Source organism: Nomascus leucogenys, chromosome 8, assembly GCF_006542625.1.
Source record: "Nomascus leucogenys isolate Asia chromosome 8, Asia_NLE_v1, whole genome shotgun sequence".
Lineage (NCBI taxonomy): Eukaryota > Metazoa > Chordata > Mammalia > Primates > Hylobatidae > Nomascus > Nomascus leucogenys.
The window spans coordinates 80,218,489-80,243,735 of record NC_044388.1 but is presented as its reverse complement, the minus strand read 5'-3'; the positions used below and the strand labels follow the sequence as shown (position 1 = coordinate 80,243,735).

At 42.7% G+C, this 25,247-nt stretch overlaps 1 protein-coding gene across 1 annotated transcript; it reads right to left on the bottom strand.

The window, feature by feature from the left end:
* Nucleotides 1-2,422: 2,422 nt before the first annotated feature.
* Nucleotides 2,423-9,103, bottom strand: FAM205C (family with sequence similarity 205 member C). The gene is made up of 5 exons (XM_003263483.3): nt 8,918-9,103; nt 8,377-8,422; nt 7,784-7,844; nt 6,395-6,501; nt 2,423-2,990 (listed from the first exon to the last, which is right to left on the bottom strand). The coding sequence occupies exons 1-5, from the start codon at nt 9,059-9,061 to the stop codon at nt 2,707-2,709; spliced, it is 642 nt and encodes a 213-aa protein (XP_003263531.1). The 5' UTR covers nt 9,062-9,103; the 3' UTR covers nt 2,423-2,706.
* Nucleotides 9,104-25,247: the final 16,144 nt, after the last annotated feature.

Below are 25,247 nucleotides of genomic sequence, written 5' to 3'. Positions count from 1 at the left end.
ATCTATCTATCTATCTATCTATCTATCTATCTATCTATCTATATCTATCTATCATCTATCATCTATCATCTAATCTATCTATCTATCATCTATCTATCTATCATCTATCATCTATCTATCATCTATCTATCTATCTATCTATCATCTATCTATCTATCTATCTATCATCTCTCTATCTATCTATTATCTATCTATCTATCTATCTATCTATCTATCTATCTATCTATCTCTAGCTATTTATCTGTCTGGAGTCTGGGCTCTTCCCTGAACTCCAGGCTCAAATGCCCAAATTGTCTAAGCAACATACATTATCTAAGCAACATATATTCATCTCAAACAATGCAAATGTGAACTCCTGACTCCCCTTCTCCCACCATCACCCAGTAACACCAAACCTACTCCAATGTCAGCATTTCCCACATCAATTAATGACAACTTCATCCTGCCAGTTGTTCAGGGCAAAAAATTTGGTGCTATCCTTGACATTTTTTTTCTCTAATTGTCCACATTAAATCTTTCAGTAAATCCTATTGTCTCTACCTTCAAAATGAACCCAGCATCTAAATGCCTGTAATCTCCTCTGCTGCTATAATTACCGGAGTAACCTTACAACTAATCTCCCTGCTTCTACTCAAATCTATACCCCCAATGCTCTTATTTTTAGCGCTATGACCTAAGTGATCCTTTTAAGACATAAGTCAGATCTAAGCAGACCCCCTAATAGCTCCCCAATTTACTCAAAGTAAGAGCCAGCTTCCTTGCTGGCTTTCTACCAGGCCTTATACCATGTGGCCCCTTACCACTCTGGAGTCATCCTCTACCACTTTCTCCCTTTGTTCCTTTATTACTCTGCTTTAGGTTCACTGGCTTCCTTGTTCCTTCTGACAGGCTGGGCATCCTCCAACCTGCAGGCATCTGCATTAGCTATAATTTCTGACCGGAATGCTCTTCCTTATTTACCCATGTGGTTTACTCTCTTATCACCCTCAAGTCCTTGCTGACATGTTAATTTCCTAGTGAGACCTTCCCTGAGCTCCTTATTTAAAACTATACCCCCATTGAAGTCTTCTCTAATCCAATTACTCTGATTTTTTTGCATGTATCTGGTCACCTTCTATATACTATGTTTTTTATTTATACTTCTTTTTTCTTCCTCCCTGGCATTCTCCCAACGTAAGCTCCTTGAGAGAGCAGATTTTTTTTTTCCTCTTATGTTCACTGCTGTATTCCCAGTGCCTATAAAAGTGCCTGGCATATAATAGGTGCTCAATATTTATTGAAGTAATGAAGAATGGGTGAATGAATGCCATTCATTCTCCAGCTTGGTAACCTCATTCTGATCCCTTAAACATTTTATTGTGTGGTTTTTTTTTTAATTATTATACAGGGGTTTCTCCAGTGAGTCACTATTCTCTGACACGGCATGCTGTTGTTTGATGCCATGCCACTGTTCATGTTGTACTCTCATCCTGGGGAAGCCTCTCTACTCCCTACCTCCTTCCCAACTAATGCCTGCTCATCCTTTAGAACTCAACCTACATATCATCTCTTCTAGGAAACTTTCCATGAACATTCCCCAAAACTAGATTAAGTGCCCTCCTATGTACTTTCATCTTATTGCTTCTAATGACTTTTTATATGACTGTCTATCCCAGAGTTCATGAGCTTTATGAGACAAGGCCTGTGTATTGTTCACTGTTATCTCTGTAGTGCCTGGCATAGTGCCCAACACATAGCAAGTACTTGAATATTTGAATTGTTGAATGCAAGACTCAGCCCAAAGTTGTTTTTATTGTGACCCTTTTAGGGATCTCTTCATCAACTAGTCTTCATTCTAGGCAGCATTCATTCCATGCAAATGAAAGGCAATGGAGGTTGGAACAGGCAACAGGACTAGAGCAGGCTCTAAGATGGGTTACCCTTAAAGATCTCAATAACAACAGGGAAAAGACAGGAAGATTCTATTATCTGGTTTTGACATCTGTCATATTAGCTGTGTGCTTTTGATAAACATTCCTAAAGGAAGGAGCACCATGGCACTCGAAAGGACCTTCCCTCCAGGTTGTCAGCATATACTGTATAGAAGTCATCAATGAATTTTGCCTGTGGGCCAAAAATTCCTGGCCACTGCTTCTTATACTATTGCCATGTCCACATTCCTCCTCTGAGCCCAACACACCATGGGACAATAGAATTCAAGCCTGACATTTACCTTCAATGCACCTAAAACAAGGGCCTTTCTTCTCTGTCAAGTCCCTTTATCCGAATTCTAGGGTGGGGCTGGAGGAGTCATGTGGAATGCTGACCCATCTGCAATAAAATGTGACTTAAGCTTCTATACCACATAAGAAGTACTTTTTAGGTCCTTTACTCTCTCTATCATATACCACATTGAAAATGAGGAGGCACAAACAGGTGGCTCTTTGCTTAGAGGTACAAAGTATATTTGGAGAATGCCCTGCTTCACCTGCATGTTAATGGAAATGGCAATGAAAGCCTTTTTCAGGGGGATGCAGAGGTTCAGGAACCTATGAACTCCTTTGTCTTGTAATGGGTGTTCTTGCATAAACCAGTGCCTTCTGCTGAGGTGAGTTAGACCTGGGATAGATTTCCTGGTTGAGTGGCACAAGTCATTTGAGGACAGAGTTTGGAGCATTTGTAGGAGTGGCACAGGACCCAGGATTGGCTGGACTGAAGGGATAGTTGCTAGAGCAGATTATTTAGGCACTGGGGGGCATCATAGAAGATCAGGCCTTCCTCCTCAGAAGGAGGCTGAGCCTCAGGGTCCTCTGTTGTCTTCTCTGTTGTAGCTCCCCACATATGATCTTTGGTGACAGTTGGACTCTTCTCAAAGTTTTTTGTCCTGTCTTGGGTCACTGTCTCAGCCTTAGAAAGGAGAATGGATTCCTCATGCCTTCGATCTTTCATTTCAGCATTAATCCAGTGCAGAAACAGCTTCATCTTGTTATCCAAGCCAATTTCTGGAGCTTCTGGAAGGATGATGCTCTTGTGAGTATGGACTGCCCTTACCAGACCCTGCAACCCTTAGCCCTAGAAAGTGTGGCCCTGCAAATTTTCACCCTGCAAATTTTGCCCTGTAAAATATGGCCCTGAACTATTTGACCCTGAAAACTTTGGATCTGAAAAAATTTACCCCTTCAAATACTGTACTTGCAAAATTTTGGCCCAGCAAGTAATGGCCCACTAAGATGGCCCTTTAAGCTCTGGGCACTCCAGGTTTGGCATTCTCAGAAATCCTTGTTTGGATGAGGTTATTCAGCTTACTCTAACAGCTTTGCACATTATTCTTATCTGGTCCTTTTGCCCCAAGTGATCCTGGAGGATGCTCTTGGAACTCAAGGTTATGGAGAAGCTGGTGAAACAGCAATAGCCAGTACTGAGAGGATGGAAATGGGGCTCCGCAGATCCAGACAGATCCTTGCTAGTCCCTGCTCAAGGCAACCATCTTAGCTAAACTAAAGTTTTACCTAAGAAAGATCCTGGAGATGTATTTGGAAAGTTGTGAGCTCTGGAGTTCTGCTTAGAAGTGCCCCTACTCGCCCCTGAACCTGGGCAGAAAGGGTGTTCTCTCTGGCTGGGGAGAGCTCCAGTGCTGTCCGGACACCCCCTTCTCTGTGATTTCCAGCTGCTTTGAATGTTATCAAATGTCACTGGGTCATCTGCTTTCTCTGCTGGGGTAGGGACTTGTCCTCACTTTTGCAGAGATCTGGTCTAAGGGGCTCAGGGCCCTCCAGGCTGGGTTGTTCACTCTAGCCTCCAGCTGAACACAAAGTACCTGGGCCTCTGTCATGCCTCCACTGGGTGTGAGATCCCAGAATCCCAGTGGGCATGGGGCACTGCTATGGAACTAGATCACTTGTAGCTCTGCTGCACTGTCTTTGGTTCAACTGCAAGCTATTCTTTCAGTCCAACCCATTCTGGATCTGGGGCACATGGGATGCCTGGTGGGGTACGAAGTTTCTGGAGTAATATTTTCCCTTGGTTTAGCGATCTTTAGACTCCTAAAGGATCCCTGAGTGGAGATATTCTTTGGGATGGTCGAAATTTGTTCCCTGGATTCCCTTGTTTTTATGGGATTTCCCAAATGTGTCTCGAGGAATTTATTTTTCAGGTAGAAATTTAGTTTGGCCAAGATGGGTGCCTTGAGTGATTAGTGGCTGTGAGGATCTGTCTGCCTCTCTAGAGGTACCATCTCCATCAGTGTTTTAGTCCAGAACACTTGTACATTATCTACACAAGTCTCATTGGTGTTTTGAAAGCATGGCCCAGGACTTACACATTGCTATTCAGATGAGATTGAGTCAGAGGCTCTGATGGGCTCAATCTGTGATTGTGGATTCGTGAGTGATTGCCTGGGCCACAGCCCTGGAAAGAGCCACATAATAGAGAGCAAGCAGCCGTGACAGAAGGGCCAAAACCTGTCTCAAGTTTCTCAGTGGCTTCCTGGGACAGGGTCTGGGCAGCTCAGGATCATCAGTAACAGCATCTGGCAAGGCCTGTTGCTGCTGGTCAAGGCCTGTCAGTATTCAAAGTGTCCCTTCCTGATCTGTGTAGGGGCTGATATGTGTCACTTCCAGGTCCAGGTGTTTGCTTTTCAGAGGACAGGGGCACCAAGTTGCTTCCCAGGCCTTTGGAATACTGCAGACCCAGTGATTTGTAGTCCCAACAATGGCAGACGTGGGCAGGGACAATGCCCTAGCAGATCTTCCCATATTTGTAATCTGTGTGGCTCTGCAACATTACCTTGGCTTGAGGAAACAATTGCGGACTGGCCCTCCTGCCACAGTGGATCAGAGAAGGCCACTATTCCCACTGGCCTCTGGTGCTGCATGCTGGGAAGACCCACACAGGTCAGGCCTGTACTGCTCCAGGGCAGGGATTATTGGTCATCAGGTCACAGGATGAACTGGATAGACTGCTGGATCTTTTGGATCAGGTCCCAGCAATGGCAAATCAACCCTCTGTTTCAATTGCTCCCGGAGGGGGAATCCTAGCAGCCTCTGGGCATGGTCTAGGAGAATGCTTCCTCCCTCTTGAGGACTGAAATGGACTTCCTCAATCAAAGAGCATCCTGGATCTAGTGGAAAAGGCTGCAACATGTCTCAGGGCTTACATTGTATGATTTCCTGGATCTACAGAGATCTCTGGACAACAGCTGGCAAACTCCACTGAAGCTGGAGCTGCCTCTACAGCAGGTGCCACTCCAAGGCTTTCACTTAGCCTGAGTCAGATTCAGATACAGGACATTGATCTGGATTTGTCAATGGTCAGATGGAGAATGTGGGGGAAAAGGTGGGGAAGGAGGGGAGATTTTAATTAGTACAGAGGTGAAGGAGAAATCATTGCAGAGAAAGGGCCAAGGGCTCCCCTGTTTTAGAGATTTCTAAAGGCAGACCAGGGATCTCTAAAGGCAGACAGTAATGTGCAGAAAAGAGAAACCACAGTAAGGTAGCTACACATGTGGCACACTGAGGCCTCAGTGCATCCCCCAGGCAGTGGACAGAGGCCACTTAGAAGCTGAAAGAGAGGAGAGGGTAGAGCTAGAGCCATGGGGTTTGGGATTTGTTCACAGTAATTTTTCTGCTCTGAGTCCATAGTGGATCCTTCAAAAACCCTGAAAGCTTAGGTGGACCAGCTAGCCTCCCATGAAACCCAGAGTCAAAGGGGTGGAAGCTCATCTGTTCAACAGAAGCCTTAGAGATAGCATTCAGAGTGAAAGAAATGGCTGTTTGTCTGTCTGCTTTCCATCCTTTGGAAAATTAGAAGTGGTGTAGTATAAGCTGCCACAGGAACTCCTCTGCAGATCTTGGGAGCCCTCAATTGTGGGAATATGTGCAACAATATCCTCGTGCTTGAAGATTCCTCAGGACTTTTTGGACATTGCAATAGCCGTTGAAAGGAATGTAGGGTCATAGGGTGTCGTTTTAGGTTTGGGAGCTCTGGGTTCAGGGAAAGAAAGGGAATCTAGTATTCAAGGGCTGCTGACCTTGGTTCTCCAGGACAAATTTGGAGTTGTTTTTCTTCCCCTCCTGCTGGCTCAGAGGAATTCCAGGCTTCTCAAAGTTTGAAGACAGAGATCCCGTGACCTGGGACACAGCTGGGACTTGAGATCTCTGTCCTCGCTGAAGGTGATCAGCCCAGGAATCTTGGACGCTATCTGCACCAGCTGACTGGGCAGCTGACTAGGTTAAAGATTTCTGATCCATTAATTGTGACAGTGTTGGAGTTACAGATGCCAGTGAAAGCTCTTTGGATTTCGGGGAACCCAGATCCTGACTATGCTCAAAAGACACACTAGACGTGGACAAAGCCTCTAGGCAAGAGGAGCCCTGTGATGGCCCCAGTGAAGTCAGGGAGGTCTAGTTGTTCTCACCCACTAGCAATTGCTTAATCTCCAGAGCCATAACATTGCAGATTTGGCAGCAGGGGTCTGCACACAGGATTCGCCGCACACTTTCTTCCTGAGGAAGCCAGCCCTGGCTGGGAAGAGAAACATGACAAACATTAATGATGGAGTGACATCTGCCTTCTCGGAAGAGTGTGGGCCGGGGTTGGCATTGTCCTTTCCCAGTCCTGAAAATCCTGGAGCCTACACTCTCTTGTTGTCTACCTCTCTGCTTTTCTTCCTAAGAAAATGCCATTTAGAGGCTGGACACAGTGGCTCACGCCTGTAATCCTAGCACTTTGGGAGGCTGAGGTGGATGGATCACCTGAGGTCAGAAGTTCGAGATCAGCCTGGCCAACATGGTGAAACCCCGTCTCTACTAAAAATACAAAAATTAGCCAGGCATGGTGGGGCATGCCTGTAGTCCCAGCTACTCGGGAGGTGGAGGTAGGAGAATCGCTTGAACCTGGGAGATGGAGCTTGCAGTGAGCCGAGAGTGCACCGTTGTACTCCAGCCTAGGCAACGAGTGAAACTCTGTCTCAAAAAAAAGAAAAAAGAAAAAGAAAAAGCCATTTGGCAAGGTGTGGTGGGCTGGGCTGACGGTCTGGAGCTTGTTGGGCAAGGCTTCAGACAACCCATGGGAGGGCATGGCCCTCAGAGAAGGCTGGGAGCTGGGATCAGTTCTCTGCTGACCTTGTTGAAAAGCTGAACTAGGAGAATGGAGCCAGGCAGTTAGCTGATGGGGCATCACCAGTTAGAACCCGGATCAGTCTCATTTGAGGCTAAGAAACCCAAAGCCTGGTATTTGGGCTTGAAGTTCATGTAGGACCTCTGCATTCTGAGGGCTATTTGGTATCCCTGCTGATATACTCAACATCTTTTGGGAATCAATCCTGTTCTCTAGAAATCTTAAGAAGAGGATAAGATGATAGGCTGCCATCTGAGGGCTGTCTCCCTAATGACAGAGCCAGAGGAGGTAATGTCAGCAGAGTCCAGTCAGACTCAGAGGAGAGAGAATAAAGAGAATAAGACAGGGATGACTTCTTTATGCAAAATCCATTCCTCTTGACTGGATAGCTTGTCTTGTGGCTGAATGCAACCCTGTGTAGAGTCTTTTATGAATTATACACTAGTACAAGCCTGAATTCTAGAACTACTGTGACCCTAGCCCAAAGCAGAATTGGGTGACCCTTCCCTCTTGAGATGTCTGGCCCAGCCCCCCTGCCCTGGCAACTCTCTCAACTAGTGAACCAGCCTCCACTGTGTATGTCTGCCTCCCATCCATTATCCCTCTTCTCATCTTTACCCCAAGCCAAGCTGAGAAATGATCACAGACCAGACTAGCAGCTGGGAGACTGCAAAGAACGAGAGATTACCTTTTCATGAGAAACAGCAGCTTCCACAACTTCTTGGCTTCTTCCTGGGAAGTTCTCCTAGCTGAAGAAACAGAAAATAGTGTTACTTGGAACTGGAGAGGATTCAGGGACATCCTATAAGAAGCTGAAGGCCTTTTAATGAGAGGATACCGAAAACCCCAAGAGTCAGAACACTAAGTCACATCTGTGTGCAACTTAACCGTTTACGATGTGTTGTTCTGCACCTTGTCTCATTTGTTCTTCACCATCACACTGGGATTAAGGAAGGATCATCACATGCCCATTTCATGGAGAACAAGACTGAGAGTTGAAGAGACTTCCACAGGTTTGTAAAACTAGTAAATGACAGAATTGAGGACTTCTGCCCTACTTCTTCATTCTTTATTCTCAGGAGGATAACACGGAGAATTTTTTAATGTTCCTAGGCTCTGATTTTCCACCCAAGGAAGTCTTCCATGAGAAATTGTCCCTGGGGGGTACTAGAGTCTGTAGTGGTTAGAGCACCTGGCTCTTAACACCAGGGGTCATAAAGGATCAGGATCCATGGGAACCTCACCCACAGCAGAAGCGAATTAGAGAGACTGGGACTTTACCTCTTGATGTTCCATCTCCAGGCTTTTGTTGGACTCTTCGGTGACACTTAAAGACAAAAACATTAGAATGTAAAGCTGCTACCCCATTTTTTCCCATATCTAAAATGAAACAAAACTCATAAACATTTCCCAATCTTTTTCTGTGTTCCAGTTTTATATACTCTTCTATCTTTCCTTTCTGTATTCTTTTTCACCCCAAGAGTTTCCTTATTTGCTTATTTCTGACTCACTTTCAGGCTCTTCCATACTCCATGCCTCCCACCCCCATTCCTTTCATAAGTTCTGTGCGGACTTTAAGATGAGACAGGAGGAAAATTGGAACAGATTAAAGGATGGATGGGTCCAGAAGCCAAAGGAATGCAGCCATCAAATGGCCCTAAATAGCTGCCAACCAGAATAATCACCCAAATTGGGAGCTCTTCTGGTATCCAGTGAGGAAACCCCCTTAAAAAAGCAAGGGCTAAGAGTAACAAGAGAAAGCTGGGGGATAAAATCTTGTTTGAGGCACATCAATTTAGCCATGGTCATAGTGTTTCCCTACCCGGCAACAGCTCCTGTCAGGTCCCAACCTTAATTTTTGGCGGCTCGTTTTCACTTGCCAAATAATTAATGCAATAATGCAGATGGATCCATAGATGTATAAGGGATATCCAACATCCCACAAAACAAAGGTAGGGCTCAACATGATCTAAACCTCACTAGCCATCCCTCTCCCTAGTCTTTCACTGTCTTGGAACCTAATAACCTCCAGATTCTATACCTCGTCATTTCTGCCTCACAGAAGAGGGATCCAAACCACCAGACTGCATCACAAAGCCCTCCTGTTCCACAAGGCAGGGATAGCATCACAGACCTTTATCTGTTTTTAGAGAGGCCTACTATGGTGATTCAATGTTCAGATGAGGGTGTCTGGTGCTCTGTATGGGCTACAGAGCCTGGGGCAAAAGACGCCAAGGTCATGGGCAACATGTACCTTTTCATGTTCTCTCTACTCTCTATACTCTTATGGCTCAGCTCTCTCCTTTACTACAATGGCCTGACACCTATCCCTAGATAACCGAGTCTCTATGCACACTACATGCCCTATAAGAGAGACAGTGGGTAGATCAGAGGAACTCCATGAACTACATCATCTGTACTGAGAAGATAACAACAACAACATCAACAAAAAATAGAGGATAGGGCAGGCATCATATTGTTAAATCTTGGAAACCGATTTTTAATGTCACCAGCAATGATATATGGTCAGTATTGAGAGATTCAGAAAGAGGGCAGTGTATGACATGTCAAGGAAAGGACAAAGCTGATGTTCTTTTAAATAACTTTCTGAGAGTTAAAGAAGGACTCCTCCCAATCTGCGTGGTCCAGCCTGAGATGGGTGAGCAGAGATTGTAAGCACTACCTTTCATGGAGGCAAATGAATGAGGCTCACTTCTGGAGCTCTGTACAAGGCTTGATTTTCGAGAATTGCCTCTACAGCTTTTATAGCATCTAGCCTATTCATGGAGACAAGTTATTGGCAAAACTTTCGATTAAGGTTCACAAACTTGTGACTCTCTGGTTGAATCCACCATGGTTGGAATGTTTGCCTGAAAGAGTGTTTTATGAAAATCTGAATTTGAATAACTTTAGGCAGAGCAGTATTTTCCCTCATTTAACCCCAGGATCTACCACTCCTTTGCCCACTGATTCTCACATTAATGTTAACTTCATGACCCCTATCAATATTATGGCATGTTCCCAACACCCTAGGATTTCTGAGTTTCCTTGAGAAGTTCTTGCCCTGATAAAAGTGGCTGGTCTTAGGCTCAAAATCTCTGAAAAGGGGCCGAGTGCGGCGGCTCACACCTGTAATCCCAGCACTTTGGGAAGCTGAGGCAGGTGGATCACCTGAGGTCAGGAGTTCGAGACCAGACTGGCCAACATGGTGAAACCCCATCTCTACTAAAAATACAAAAAATTAGCCAAGTGTAGTGCTGGGCGCCTGTAATCCCAGCTACTCAGGAGGCTGAAGCAGGAGAATCGCTTGAACCCAGGAGGCAGAAATTGCAGTGAGCTGAGATCACACCACTGCACTCCAGCCTGGGTGACAGAATGAGACTCTGCCTCAAAAACAAACAAAATCTCTGAAAAGGGTATTTGATCCTTCCTCCAGCATTCATTCCTCCACCAGACAGGAATAGTGAGCACTCAATATGTGCTTAACCCTAAGTTGGGCAGTGTCAAGAGTACAAAGACATTTGAGTTGTATTGCCTACCTGCTTTCAAGATTCTTAAAAATCTAGTTTCAAAGACAAGGCATTCACAAGAAGCAAAAGCCAACCTTTTGCTGGGGAAGGGGCTGGAGAAGGGGGAAATAGAGTGTTATTGTTTAATGGGTACAGAAGTTTCTGTTCGGAGTGATGAATACAACCATCTTATTCATAAGTGAATGCCCTTAATGGTACTGAATTGTACACTTAAAAATAACTAAAATGGTAAACTTTATGTTAAGTATATCTTATCATAACTTAAAAACAACCAAAAAATTCATTAGCACGAGGGTTTCTTTTTGAACTAGCTATAAGGAAAAATATTCTAAAAATGATTTGACAAACAAATGGATTAGTGAACATTTTTCTCTTTTAATTTTTTTATTTCCATAGGTTATTAGGGAACAGGTGGTGTTTGGTTACATGAGTAAGTTCTTTAGTGGTGATTTGTGAGGTTTTGGTGCACCCATCACCCAAGCAGTATACACTACACCCTATTTGTAGTCTTTTATCCCTCACCTCCTCCCACTCCTCCCCCCAAGTCCTCAAAGTCCATTATATCATTCTTATGCCTTTGCATCCTCATAGCTTAGCTCCAACATATCAGTGAGAACATATGATGTTTGGTTTTCTATTCCTGAGTTACTTTGCTTAAAATAATAGTCTCCAATCTCATCCAGGTCGCTGCAAATGCTGTTAATTCATTCCTTTTTATGGCTGAGTAGTATTCCATCATATATATATACCACAGTTTCTTTATCCACTCATTGACTGATGGGCATTTCGGTTGGTTCTACGTTTTTGCAGTTGCAAATTGTGCTGCTATAAACATGCATGTGCAAGTATCTTTTTCGAATAATGGCTTCTTTTCTGCCGAGTAGATACCCAGTAGTGGAATTGCTGGATCAAATGGTAGTTCTACTTTTAGTTCTTTAAGGAATCTTCACGCTGTTTTCCATAGTGGTTGTACTAGTTTGCATTACCACCAACAGTGTAAAAGTGTTCCCTGATTACCACATCCATGCCAACATCTACTGTTTATTTTTTGATTATGGCCATTCTTGCAGGAGTAAGGCGATATCACATTGCAGTTTTGATTTGCATTAGTGAACGTTTTTCTTAAATGTCCTTCTTGTACCTACAAAAGGAAACTAGATCTTCATATTAAGGATAATTTAAGAAGAGTTCTACCTGAAAATGGGATGAATTTGAGCTATTTCAACATCTGCCCTGAGCTTGCTAATTCCATAATACAGGAATGAGAAGACTTTTTCAACCAAAGAGCACTGAATGAAAGGTTAACAAAAATCAATTAAAAGGCAGCTTGAGTCAGCTTTTTAGTAGCAGGTCATCAACATACCTGCAAAGTAGCCTGGATCCTTCGTTACTTTTATTACTCTTACTTAACCAGTTGCTGCCACCCTCTATGCAGCTGTAACAGTTTTATCACCCATTAGCCTGACATCTTGCACCCAGCAGAATCACCACATTCTGCAAGTCCTGCACCTGCTCCTGCCAATGCACTACTTACCTAACAGATAACCCACAGCCTCTGCCCCCGCACCAAGCCATTAAAACCATCTACTGAAAACTCCACTCCAGCAATTTGCCTGGCCCTTGCTCCTCTGCCTCAGAGCTGAGGAGTTAGAGCCAAGGGCTGAGCCAAAAATGGTCTCATGCCTTTTTGCAGATTAGGCCTTTAGCATAGGTTTATTTACTGGTTTGGGGCTCATCGACAAGGGTTCTTGTGTGGACAGGACAGTGAGATCAGTGTCTTCCTAAACAAGGGCGCATTCATGTAATCATCACAGCTAAGCCTGGCATTTCTCACGATGTGGGCATGGATCATCACATTTGCCTTTCCTGCCTCGTGGTTGACAGCGAACAACAAACAAGGGAGAGGAAGTACACGAAAAGCCTCTGTGGACGCTGGAGGGCTGCACAACTATCAAGGATTCTTCTTCATTTGTTTCTAGAAAACTTGCTTTAAGCCAGATCCTGCTTTCATTATAATGCTGCAGAGCCACAATGATTGCAATAGAATTTCTTCAAGGAACTATTCATGGCCACCAATTCATACGCACCACGAGTCCTGTCGCCTTGTAAAGAAACATGTGACTGACGTGCCACTGATGTGAGACTTGTCCCACCACACAAGCCTTACGAAAGAGCTTCACTGTGTCTCATACTCAGAAAATACTAGTGAACATCTCAAATATACCAAGGTGCCGGGGACAGCGACTCAGCAGCAACACTTTTATAGACGGGCACCTTTGTTAATGCCTAAGAGCTAGAATTTCCAGGGAGTTGGGCAGGAAGCCCCAGAGTAGTGTCAGGCAGCAAAACCACCAGAGCTCACACAGCAGATTACTACCCAATGTGGGATTGTGGGGAGTAACGGTAGATGGCAGCCAGAGACACTAGAGGGCAGCACATGCCCACCCAATACACCTAGTCCTGTGGCATCTCTATCCTGACAGGAGCTTTCAAAGGTTATCATCTCCAGTGGGCTCTCAATCCCAGCCTTACATCAGAATCACTCGGGAGTTTATTAAAAATATAGATTTCCTGGTTTCACTCCAGACTAATGAATCGGAGTCTCTAGATGCAGAGTCCAGCAACCTCTATATTAAATAAGTATCAAAAATAACTCTTAAGCAAGAAGGCACTGAGCTATGGGTTTGTATTTGAGACTCTGATGAAACTATGTCCCTCCCCTTACACTCAAAATTTGATTGAATTTCAGAGGCATTGACTCCATTTATGGACACCGTGGGGAACTCAGGAAGCCTGGTTAAGAAATTTGAATACAATTTATGCCAAGCACAACACCGTCACTCAGAGGTGGGGTGCCTCAGCAAGGCCAGGGTCCTTCATGTTTTAAAAAGTCATAGGAACTTTGGGAAAAAAGAGAGAAGACCAATGACCAATATTGAGAATGAGAGAGGTGACTCACCAAAATTCCAAAGATATTTAAAGGACAATCAATTAATGTGAAGGCCAAGCACAGTGGCTCATGCCTGTAATCCCAGCACTTTGGGAGGCTGAGGTGGGTGGATCACTTGAGCTCAAGAGTTCGAGACCAGCCTGGGCAACATGGCAAAACTCCATCTCTACAAAAACTATAAAAGTTAGCCGGGCATTGTGGTGTGCACCTGTAGTCTCAGCTACTCAGGAGGCTGAGGTGGGAGGATCGCTTGAGCCTGGGAGGTGGAGGTTGCAGTGAGCTGAGATCTCACCACTGCACTCCAGCCTACGCGACAGAGTAAGACCATGTCTCAATAACAATAATAATGTGAAAATTTTAATGTCTATAAATGGACAACTTAGATGAAATGAACTCTGCTATGGTTTGAATGTGTTCCTTCCAAACTTTATGTGTTGGGAACTTAATCCCCAATGTAACAGTTTTGGGAGGTGGGGCCTTTTGGGAGGTGTTTTAGGTCATGAAAACAGAGTGGATTAATGTCACTATAAAAACGGTTTGCAGGAGTGCGTTCTCTCTCTTCTGCTTTTCTGCCCTTCTTCCACGTGAGGACACAGCAAGGAAGCCCTCATCAAATGCTGGTATCTTCCCACCCTCCAGAACTGTGAAAGAATAAATTCTCTCTTTATAAATTGCCACTCTGTGGTATTCTGTAATAACAGCACAAAATGGACTAAGACTGGACAAATTATTTGAAAGACACAAACTATCAAAACCTAAGAAGAAATAGATAACCTGAATGGCCTTATATCCGTTTAAAGAAATTGCGTTTGTAGTTTAAATCTTGTCTCAAAAAAATTCTTGTCAAGAAAACTCTTATTTCTTTATGTCCATATTTCTTCACCAGTGAATTCCAACAAATATTTGAGGAAGAAATAATACCAATTCTACATAAATTCTTTCAAAAATTTAAAGAGAAGAGAATACTTCTCAATTCATTGTTTGAAGCCAGGATTGCCTTGATACCAAATCCAAAGACATTACAAGAATAGAAAACTAGAGACCAACATTCTTCATGAACATGAATACAAAAGTTCTTCACATTTTAGCAAATCAAATTCAGCAACATATAATTGGTAGGAAATACAGAGGGCAAACAAACATGATAGACCACAGGGATGCAATCAGCAGAATCAGGACTATGGACAAAGGATCTAGTTTCTTCCACAAAAAAATTATAAGGAGAAAAGTTAAAGCAATGGAGCAGAATCTATGTATTAAAAGAGCATTAAGAGACATTTCAACTACTTGAAGTTTGTGGGCTGTATTTGCATTCTGATTCCAACAAACAAATTATAGAAAATAAAAATAGGGGGTCGGGCGTGGTGACTGGCCAGGTGTGGTGGCTTATGCCTGTAATCCCAGCACTTTGGGAGGCCAAGGCAGGTAGAACATCTGATGTCAGGAGTTCGAGAAAATAAAAATAAATTTATAAGCCAATCAAGGGAATTTAAGCACTGATTGGGTATTTGATGATATGAAGAAACTATTATGAACTTTCTAGGTTTAATAATGGTAGCTCTGTCATTTTAAAAGCTTGTATATGTTTAGATGCATACTGAAATATTTAATGGTATAAATTTCTGATATCTGGAATTTACTTCAAAACGAGGAGGTAACTAGTGTGGGGGTAAAGAAGAAACAAGATTGTTAAAAAATATTAATTTGAAGTTGGGTGACAGATACATGGAGGTATGTTATTTGAAATTTTCTCTAGTAAAAAGATAATTAAAAACAGAATGGCTTTTGTTACATTAAGGTATGTCCCTTGTATGCCGATTTTGCTTAGAGTTTTAATCATAAAGGGATGCTGGATCTTGTCGAATGCTTTTTCTGCATCTATTGAGATGATCATGTGATTTTTGTTTTTAATTCTGTTTATGTGGTGTATCACATTTATTGACTTGCATATGTTAAACCATCCCTGCATCCCTGGTATGAAACCCACTTGAGCATGGTGGATTATCTTTTTGATAAGTTGTTGGATTTGGTTAGCTAGTATTTTGTTAAGGATGTTAGCATCTATTCTCATCAAGGATATCGGTCTGTAGTTTTCTTTTTTGGTTATGTCCTTTCCTGGTTTGAGTCTTAGAGTGATGCCAGCTTCATAGAATGAATCAGGGAGGGTTCCTTCTTTCTCTGTCTTGTGGAATAGTGTCAAAAGGATTGGTAACAATTCTTCTTTGAACGTTTGGTAGAATTATGCTGTGAATCCGTCTGGTCTTGGACTTTTTTTTGTTGGTAATTTTTTTTTTTTTTTGAGACGGAGTCTCGCTGTCACCCAGGCTGGAGTGCAGTGGCGCGATCTCGGCTCACTGCAAGCTCCGCCTCCCAGGTTCACGCCATTCTCCTGCCTCAGCCTCTCCGAGTAGCTGGGACTACAGGCGCCCGCCAACACGCCCGGCTAATTTTTTTTTTTTTTTTTTAGTTTTAGTAGAGACGGGGTTTCACCGTGGTCTCGATCTCCTGACCTCGTGATCCGCCCGCCTCGGCCTCCCAAAGTGCTGGGATTACAAGCTTGAGCCACCGCGCCCGGCCGGTAATTTTTTAATTACCGTTTCAATCTCGCTGCTTATTAGTGGCCTGTTCAGGGTATCTAATTCTTCCTGATTTAAGCTAGGAGGGTTGTATTTTTCCAGGAATTTATTCATCTCTTCTAGGTTTTCTAGTTTCTGCGCTCACAGCCCTGACTGAATTACAAATTCATCAGACACTTCTGAGTAGCCTAGAACTTGCAATGTAAATAGACCTGGAAGGAGAGAATGCCCTGACCAGCAGGTGGGAGTAGGCCAGGTTCATTGGAGTTACATTTCTCACTATAAATTAGTAAATTAGCATTCTGATTTATGCTTCGGTCTCTTTTTAGTTTAATTATAGTGGATCCATCCCAAAGAAACCACTTGGCTCAGAGAACCTTGACAAAATGGAGCCTTTCTGCCTATAAAGCTGAAAGCTGGCTCCTGGTTCTCTCTGATCCCCCTCGTTAGTCTCCACCCTCCTGACCAGCTGCAGAGGCAGGGAGGGCAATCCTAAACACCAGACTGCTGGCATGACCACAACCTGACCTCCTACCAGAGGAGACCAAGCACCCCCATTTCTCATCTAAGCCACCTTCCTCTCCTGTGCTTTAGTTTTCTCCCTGTTAGCTGAAAGTGGTGTTCATTAAAATCTATTTGTTGAATAAAACATTGTAGGGGATATAAAAGTATGTAGAAGTGAATTCTGATAACTTAAAAGTTACATGTTTTCAGCATAGTGGGAAATAATAGGTATCTATACAATAATACGGTATCTGAGAGTATGTGGTATATAATCTCCTTATAAATATTATATAAAGTTGCTATATAAATCTCCTGTAAAGGGGAGATTATTTTTGGCTGAAGTGATCTGGGAAAGCTTCATGTAGAAGATGGCATTCAAGCTGGTGCTTGAAGCTGAGAGAGGATTTTAATATGTGGAGTTGGAAGAGGGAGTGATCCAAAATGCAGGAATCAACATGCATAAACTGCTGGTGTCTCTGTGTAATGATAACATGCAGAAATAACAGAAGGATTCCTGAAATATTTATTTTACTCTGAGTGCATTTTATTTTGTATGTATTTGATCTTAATTAACTGAGTTTTAGATTTTATTTTGTCTTCGTGTGGAAACTGAGGTTGTGGATATCTCCTCATGGGAACGTTTTTCTGTGTCACGTGGACATGAACTGTGGAGATGGGTCTTCAGAACCTGACCATATGTGGTTCTAGGTATAAACGTCTGTGTGGGTGCATTTCTCTATACAGATTTTTTGGTCTTTGTGGGTGTGTGCACATGCAGTCCTGAGGGTTGAGAAGGAAAGAGAGGAAGGATTAGAGGGGAGAAACAGGGAGGGGGGAAAGGAAGTGAGAAGTTGTTGAGGGAGTTGGGGCTGTTAGTGGAAAAAAATAGACTCTGTAAAATATTTTAAAGAGGTTTATTCTGAGCCAATATGAGTGACCATGGCCTGGGTAACACAGTCTCAAGAGGTCCTGAGAAAGTGTGCCTGCCTCAGTTGGATTACAATTTGGTTTTATACATTTTAGGGAGGCAGAAGTTACAGGCAAGGTTATAAATCAGTACATGAAGGGTATACATTGGTTCAGCCCAAAAAGGCAGGATGTCTTGAAGCAGATCTTACAGGTTATACATGGATTGAGAGATTCTTTAATTTACAAGTGGTTAAAGGAGTAAAGGTTTGTCTAAAAATTTGGAGTCAGCAGAAAGGAATCTTAAGTTTCATTGTGCTTTGACATGATGCTTCCTTCCTGATGCTTTGACATGGTGAGGCCTTAAAAGCTGCCTCAGAATCCAGGTGAATTGCTTGAACCCAGGAGGCAGAGTCTGCAGTGAGCCGAGATCACGCCACTGCTCTCTAGCCTGGGCAACAGAGTGAGACTCCATCACAAAAAAAAAAAAAAAAAAAAAAAGCTGCCTCAGAATCAAGATCCCTAACCCTAACCTCTAACTTTGTTTTATTCCCCCCACTCAAAGTGCAGGGAGGGACTCTCTTGGAATTTCCTTATCTAAGCAAGTAACTTTGTTTCCAAAAGAAATGCAATGCAGTTGTCTGAAATCCCCTCCATAGGGATTCAAATAACCAGGAAAGATCAACCACTGGAGAAGAGAAGAAACTGGGTGTCATCACCACACCCAGACACACATTTTTTAAAGAGAAGACTCTTGCTCTGTTGTCCAGGCTACAGTGCAGTGGTGTGATTGTAGCTCACTGTAGGTGAGCACCACCCGACCCCTCTAATTTTTATTTTATTTTCATAGAGACAGGTTGTCTACTATGTTGCCCAGGCTGGTCCCAAACTCCTGGCCTAAAGGGATCCTCCCTCCTCGGCCTCCCAGAGGGCTAGGACTACAGGTGTGAGCCACCTTGCTGACCCAGATTTTTCATCTGTTCTGACGGTAGCCCCAAGAGATCACCCGGGGAACTTTAACTGCATAGGACAACCTTTGTTCCCATGTAGCTCTACCTCTCACCTTCCCTTAACGTAGGCCTCCCAACTCCTGGGTCCATTCATTCTCCCTAATGACTTACTGCCCCTCAAAGGAATTGTTGACATTCCTTATCTCCTACTGTCCATGAAAAAGGATATGTAAATTTCTGTACCACACTGGGTTATTCTGTAATAATCACTCTGACTATTAATAATCCCCTCCCTCATGCACATTAATAAATTTGTATGCTTTTTCACCTATTAATCTGCTTTTTGTCAGTTGATTTTCATAGACCCTTTTAAAGGTGAAGGGACATTTCCCCTTTGCCACCTACAAGGGGAACCTCTGCTCTGAAGATGAAGTGTGGTTTCTTATAGTTAGTATTTTACATAATTGATAAGTGATTGTCCCATAGATCACAGATGTTCCTTTCCTATAATACAACATTTATTGGTAAAAGGCTAGTGCTTCAAAATGCCATCTTTTCTTTCATCCTTTGCACTCTATCTCTTTTCATTGGCCAGTCTTTCATCCAATTTAATCCTCTTTTTGGATTGTGTTTGTTTAGTTTTTTTCCCCTTTTTCTTATCCTTCCAGTTTGATTTCTTTCTTCGCTGTAGTTTTGGGGTTTTTTTATTTTGTTTTGTTTTGTTTCCCCCAAGATGGAGTCTTGCTCTGTCACCCAGGCTGAAGTGCAATGGCATGATCTCGGCTCACTGCAACCTCCACCTCCCGGGTTCAAGCAATTTTCCTGCCTCAGCCTCCCGAGTAGCTGGGATTACAGGTGCCTGCCACCACACCTGGCTAATTTTTTATTTTTAGTGGAGATAGGGCTTCACCATGTTGGTCAGGCTGGTCTCGAACTCACGACCTCGTGATCTGCCTGCCTCGGCCTCCCAAAGTGCTGGGATTACAGGCGTGAGCAGCCACGCCTGGCCTCTTCACAGTAGTTTTCACCTGCTGTAAGTTTTCTCTTCTAACTTACGGAACTAATACCATACCCCAGAAACAAATGTTTGGTAATTGAGGAAGGGGCACTTCTTGTTGTAAGGATATTTTAGGCTCCATTTTAGGCTTTTGTCTTCACTGCCACTGCCATAGACAATTCATTCATTGATCCCTCAAATTTAAATTGGGTACCTTTGTTTATGTGAAAGGCATTGTTCTAGTCAAGACAGAAACAGAAAAAAAAATCCCTCAGGGAGCTTTCATTCTAGTGGAAGGAGAGAGAAAGCAAACATATAGGAAAAAATGTAGTATGTTAGATGGTGATAAGTGCAATGGAGAAAAATAAAGAAGAGACCAAGTCAAGAGTATAAACAAGATTTGTCATTTTAAATAGGTGGCAAAGGGAGGTCGGAGAAGATGATATTGGAGCAAAGACCTGTAGGAGATGAGGGAGCAAATCATGCATGTCTCTGGGAAAAGGGAACAGGAAACATCTATAGGAAGAAGACAGGTAAAAATCCAATAAGACAGTCCCTCAAGCCAGTACACAAAGAGTTGAGGACTTCAGAAAGCCTCCATAGTATAGTGTCCTTTGGACAGACTTTGTCTCGGGTCACCACTTCAAATCCTTATAAGGACTTCTTTCTCAATCTTATTTTATCTTACCTCATCCTTTTTTTCTTTTCTTTTCTTTTTTTGAGACAGAGTCTCATATCATCGCCCGGTCTGGAGTGCAGTGGCGCGATCTTGGCTCACTCCAACCTCCACCTCCCAGGTCCAAGCAATTCTCCTGCCTCAGCCTCCCGAGTAGCTGGGATTACAGGCGCCTGCCACCAGGCCTGGCTAATTTTTTTGTATTTTTAGTAGAGATTGAGTTTCACCATGTTGGTCAGGCTGGTCTCGAACTCCTGACCTTGTGGTCCACCTGCCTCGGCCTCCCAAAGTGCTGGGATTACAGGTGTGAGCCACCATGCCCAGCCCCCTTTTTTTCTTTTTTAAGAGATGGGGTCTCACTATGTTGACTAGGCTGGCCTCGAACTCCTAGGCTCAAGCTTCCTAAAGAGTTGGGACTGCAAGAGCACACCGCTATACCTGGCTCTTCCCTTATCTTATCTTTTGTCTTTGGGGACTAATTTGTTTAGTTTTGTCTGCCCAACTTGGGAGGTTTAGCCAGCCTGTCATCAGTGACAGCCTGGCCTTTGGCCAAGCTCTGGACAAGCACCATCCTATGGACCACTGACATTTCACGTGTTCTGCCTCATCCCAAAGTGAGCCTCATCTAGGCCAAATGCTCAATTCCTGTGTGGTTTCTCACTAACACATTAACTTGTATGCTTCTCTCTGTCACAATTTTACCAGGGACAGTTTGCAATTGCAGCAAACACTTAAGTGAACTATTTACAGAGACTACTTTGTTCCTTTGAGAGGTACCTTAGAACATAAAGACAAGAAATCCTTTTTTTTCCTTTTTTTTTTTTTTTTTGAGACGGAGTCTCACTGTGTCGCCCAGGCTGGAGTGCAGTGGTGCGATCTCGGCTCACTTCAAGCTCCGTCTCCTGGGTTCACGCCATTTTCCTGCCTCAGCCTCCCGAGTAGCTGGAACTACAGGCACGAACCACCATGCCCGGCTAATTTTTTCTATTTTTTGGTAGAGATGGGGTTTCACCGTGTTAGCTAGGATGGTCTCGATCTCCTGAGCTCGTGATCTGCCTGCCTCAGCCTCCCAAAGTGCTGGGATTACAGGCGTGAGCCACCGCACCTGGCCGAAGAAATCCTTTTAAGGAGGTTTTTCATCTTGCCTGATTAAGATGGAGTGATTGTTTTGTTTCACGTAGAAGACACCCCTCCTTCATTTCTGTACTTCAGGAGTTAATAAATGCTGGCTTTTAAATTGTACCACTTATAAAATTGTGGAAGGTCAGAGCTACTGTTTCAACCAGCTCTAATAACTCTCTGTTGTATATCTATATGTGAAAACGGGTTTTCCTGCATCTAAGCTTTCTCTCCTCTCCTTGAAGAAGGAATATAATTAGCCTTCTACAGTATTCATATTTGTCTGAAGCCAGTTTTGCCTCTTTTTTTTTTTTTGCTCACCACTATACTAATGAGGATCTCCTCTGTTTTGTTCTGTTCCTTTCCCTCCTTTTTTCCCCTCTCTTGGAAAACATTAAAAATTAACTTAGAAATAAAAGTCACTCTGTTATTATGTGTACACTCTAGGAATAACCAGTCCAGATAAGCAGCCAAAAATGTCTAAAAGATCTTGAAAATTGCTAAGAAAGTAGATTTTAAATGTTCTCTCTACATACATACAAAATAAGTATGTGAGGTAATACAAATGTTAATTAGCTCAAATTAGCCATTTCATAATGTATATTTCAAAACAACATACATGATAAACATATATAATTTCTATTTGTCAATTAAAATATGTAAGTAAACGTTTTTAAAGTCTAAAATCTTTATTAAACTGTTAGGGTTTCTTTTCGTGAACACTTAAAAGTGTATTTACATAGTAGTCTATGTTACTAAGTTATGAGATAAAAAGAAATAGATTTAAAGACTAAGAGCTTTTGTCATGATTCAGAGTCTCTTTTAGTTTACCCTATAGAAAATAATGGCATATTTATCTTTAGATATATATGACTTGTATCTTGTCCTCTTTTTTTTTTTCAGTTGAGACAGAGTCTCACTCTGCCACCCAGGCTGAGTGCAGTGGCAGGAACATAGCTTACTACAGCTTCCATCTCCCAGGCTCAAGCAATCCTCCTGCCTCAGCTTCCCAAATAGCTGGGACTACAGACACACATCATCACACCTGACTAATTTTTTTTGATTTTTAGTAAAGACAAGATCTCACTATGTTGCTCAGACTAGTCTTGAACTCCTGAATTCAACTGATCCTCCCACCTTGGCCTGCGAAAGTGCTGGGATTACAGGCATGAGCCACCATGCCCAGCCTATTTTGTCTGATTACTAACTATTCTTGATTTTGCCTATCTAAAAGTCAGTCAGACTTTAAAAAAAAAAAACTGTAAAGGTGTCTTTTGTGAATAAACTATATTTATAGGGTTTGCTTTTCTTTTCTTTTTCTTTTGAGACAGAGTCTCTCCTGTCGCCCAGGCTAGAGTGCAGTGGCGTGATCTTGGCTCACTGCAACCTCTGGCTCCTGGGCTCACACCATTCTCCTGCCTCAGCCTCCCAAGTAGCTGGGATTATAGGCACCCACCACCACACCTGGCTAATTTTTTGTATTTTTAGTAGAGGCAGGGTTTCACCATCTTGGCCGGCTGGGTGGTTTTGAATTCCCGACATCGTGATCCACCCGCCTCAGCCTCCCAAAGTGCTGGGATTACAGGCGTGAGCCACCGCGCCCGGCCTATGGGGTTTTCTAAAATGGCCATTAGGTACCATAGAGATTTGCTCCTTCAACCCATAAAAGGAAGGACAATAGGAATAGTTAGTTTTGTCTAGAATTTTTCCAAATTTCAGTTAATTCAAGCCTGCTATGTGAACTCTTGTTTATCAAATTTAAGATTTAAAAAAAATACTATCCAGCCCATGTCTAGCCAAGTTGCAGCCTATCTCCCCCACTGATTGTAACAAAAATTCTGGAAAAATAAAAGAAACAACTATCTAAGAACTCTGAGAAGTAGAAGTAGCAGTTGGCTGTGAAGGAAAGTCAAAGCCTGAAGAACAATCCAAATGGAGGCAGTGAGTTTCCTGGGTTGTTTTCTTCCTTTACCTACCAATTTCGATCCAAAGGCAACCTGAGTTAGGGAACTATATGAAGCAGGAACAGATAGCAAAAACTGAGAAAACCTCATTTTTCATGGCCATAGGTCTGGAAAAGATGGACCAAGCAAGCTAGAGAGTGTAGAGAGAATCCTTAGTTTTATTTTTCTCTTTTCATCCTTTCCAAACCATGCCCAAGACCAGCCCTGGTCATACAGCTGAGCTGTCATGTTGGCAGTGGTACAGAAACCCAGAACCCTGAGAGAAAACCTGTTCCTCTGGAAGGAGGAACTGGGGAAAAAAATGCCTCTGAGGTAGGAAGAGTGTGTGTGTGGGTGGATGGAAGAGTTCCTGTTATTTTTCTCTCTCTCTTTTCTCTAACTACCTTGTCCTGAGTGTAGACCCAATCAGACAGAACTGTATGATTATGGTGGCCACAACTCTAGGAGAAACTCCAACTCTCTACGAAAGGACTGGTAAAAAGGGGCTCCTGAGAAACAAAGAATGTACTGAAAATCCAGCAGAGAGAGGGGGATAAGGGATCGCCAACTTCCATGTGCATTGTCACAAGTCCATACTCACCACTAAGCTGTGTATGTTCAGAACACATGAAAAAAATGCATAGTAAAAGCTTTGAGAGCTGAACTGCCATATAGCCCATCACCTATGTCCCAGACTAACCTCTAAGTAGTGTGTGCAAAGAGCAGACCCAAACAGCATAGCAAATACTTCAAAAACTGAAGTCTTTGGAACTACTGCTCACAGAAAGGGACAGAACTTTCCATCCAAACCTAACAGGGTTAACTTCCTGCTAAAATAACAACAGCCAACATTCTGCAGAGGACTTAAATAGGCCCAGAGTCTCACAATTTAGTACACAAAATGTCTAAGATTCAACCTATTAAGAATTAAGAAAATATAACCAATTCTTAAGGGAAAAAATAATCGATAGATGTCAAACCCAAGATGTTGACATTATTAGACAAATACCTTAAAGCAGCTATTATGTGCATCTTCCAGAAGGTAAAAGTAAACACTGTTGAAATAAATAGAAATATAGAAGCTCTAAGCAAAGAAATATAAATTATAAAAAGGAACCTATTGGAAATTTAAAACTGAGAAATACAGTATCTGAAATAAAATATTTACTGAACACAGTTGAGAGCAGAATGGAAATGACTGACCAATCCATGAACTTGAATTTGGACCAGTAGAACTTTTCAATCTGAAAAACAGAGAAAAAAACTGGAAAAAAAAGATGAGTACAATCATGAGGACTTTTGGGACAATATCAAAAAGATAAAATTCACGTCAGTGGAATTCCAGGAGAGGAGAAAAAGATTGGTGTGGAAAATATATGTGATGATATAATGGCTGAGAATTACCCAAATTTAGTAAAGTTATAAATTTACAGACATGAAATCTCAGTGACCCCCCAAACAGTAATGAATTCAAGAAAACCATGCCCTAACATGGGAGGAAATTGCTTGATTTCATTTTCCCATCCTGGAAAATTCAACTTAACTCTATTGATAGGAGAATACGTTTCACAGAATTCATTATTAAAGAACTCTGCAAAATCTTTATCTTTTGCTTAGAAACGCTATCATTTTATTATCCACAAACTTCAGAAAATGTAAAGAGAACTAATTAAGGAATTCTAAAATTAAACTTAGCAAAGTTTAGTTTTCAAAAACCCTTTAATTTCTATGGCCTAAAGCAGGGTTCAGCAAACCCTGACACAGAGCTAGAGAGTAAATAATTTAGGTTTTGTGGATTTTGTGGCAGAAAAGACTCCTCCAGTCTCCTGCCTAGATGGTATAGGTCTGGCTCTGGTATTCTCAGAGCACAGTAGGTAAAGAGAGCAAGGAGCATTCAGCTTTCACTACAGTACCCTCACCCTTAGCTGTGCCTGGTCCAGGTGAGTCCAGGGTCTCTCTGCATTAATTTTTCTGGAGCATAAACCTTTAGGCTTTGTCCTT